Source organism: Echinops telfairi, unplaced genomic scaffold (genome assembly GCF_000313985.2).
Source record: "Echinops telfairi isolate 266 unplaced genomic scaffold, ASM31398v2 ScPeMD7_17;HRSCAF=63, whole genome shotgun sequence".
NCBI lineage: Eukaryota > Metazoa > Chordata > Mammalia > Afrosoricida > Tenrecidae > Echinops > Echinops telfairi.
In genome coordinates, this window is record NW_022103914.1 from 3618051 (window position 1) to 3619650 (window position 1600).

Consider the following 1600-nt stretch of genomic DNA (forward strand, 5'->3'; position numbering starts at 1 on the left):
CAGGGACCTGAGCAGAGGTGGGAGAGGCAGTGAGTAGAGTCTGCACCAGCAGCCGTCAAGTCAGTTCAGCTCCTGTGTGTCTCAGTAAAACTGTGCTCTCAAAGGACATATTTTTATAAATGAATCACCCAGGCTGTTTTCCCAAGGAGCATCTGAGGGGGCCTGAACCCCCAACTTTTTGGTTAGTAACCAGGTACACCACCCTTCCTCTACCCAAGGTCCCCAGGTGCCGTACAGTCAGCCACTGTGCTGTGGTTAGCCCTCCCCCACAGTCCCCGGTGTTCCTTCCCTCCCCACCCCCACATACCTCTTTGGAGCACCAGGCACATTGTGGGTGGATGAGTAGACACTCTTCACAGGAGGTAGCACTTCCACCAGTGCAGATGTTGAGACCTTCAAAGCAAGATAAAGATGACCCTTCAGTTCCTGGCTATAAACATCCAGATAACGTCTTTGAATAGGTGGGGTAGGAATGGATTCATTGCAACAGAGGATCTCTCCAAGGCCCATGGGCACAGGCCCCAATGCTAACTGCGGGTGATGGTTCATTGGCCAAAGCTAAACACCATTCTTTAAGCATCCACCAATCGTGCACACTCAAGTCCATTCCAATTCACAGCAACCCTGGGGGGTGGGGGGTGGGGTAGAAGCGCCACACCGGGGTGGGGGGTAGGGGAGCTCCCACGACTGTAATCTCTGGGGCTGGTGGGTTCAAGCCACCAATTTGGGGGGTTAGCACCAAGCACTTTAACCAGTGAACCACCAGGCTCCTTCCACTCCTACAGGGAGACTTCAGAAGGTCATGGGAAAATTCATTATCTTTTCATTCTTTGTGGGGAGGAGGTGGGAGGGAAGCTCCTTCCTCGGCTGGGCTCACTCCCTTCCAGCCACACAGTCGATCCTCCCTCTTTGATAGGGAACAAGAACCCTTTACACTTTGGCTACTCAAGCCCTGATAAAAAACAGTAGGAGAAAGAGGAAGAACAGACCCCTCGCTTTCAGACAAAAGGCAGGAAAATCCTAAATCCAGTCCCTGCCACATTGGAATCTGCAGTGTGGGCAGAAGCGGTGTTCGCTCCCTGGGCTGCCGGCGAGTGCCTCCTTGGAAGGCAAGGCCGGATTCAGATCAAGGAAGTCCCCTAATGACAGCAAGCAGTGGTTGCTGTCTGAGTAAAGGTGACTTCTTACACACACAGCCCAACCCCGCCCCCTCCAACTGCAATCATCTAGGGAGGGGTCTCCAAGGGCAAGTGGGGCGGCTAAGTCCATTGTCCACCCTCTAGGCCCCAACAGCATAGAGAGCCCTGGTGAAACTGATCATCCTTTTATTTTCCAGTGAGCCCCGGAGGCACTATCTACAAGGTCAGCAGTTCGAACCCATCAGTTGCTCCACAAGAAAAAGAGGAAGCTGCCTGCTCCTGTAAAGATTTAAAGTCCAAGAAATCCAGAGGAGGGCACCCCCTTACAGAAGGGTCAAGGAAGAGTCAGGGGGAAGTAAAGCACCAATGAAACACATAATGTTCCCCTAGTTCTTTAATGCTTCCTCCTCCCCCACTACCATGACCCCAATCCTACCTCACATATCTGGCTAGACCAGAGC

At 52.7% G+C, this 1600-nt stretch overlaps 1 protein-coding gene across 1 annotated transcript in view; it reads right to left on the reverse strand.

Annotated features, from left to right (window-relative positions):
- Positions 1–1600, reverse strand: part of ITGB5 (integrin subunit beta 5) — a 159664-nt gene that overhangs the window by 131523 nt on the left and 26541 nt on the right. Inside the window, 1 exon segment of the mRNA XM_045287518.1 lies at positions 308–393. Coding sequence (XP_045143453.1) covers positions 308–393 — 86 coding nt within the window.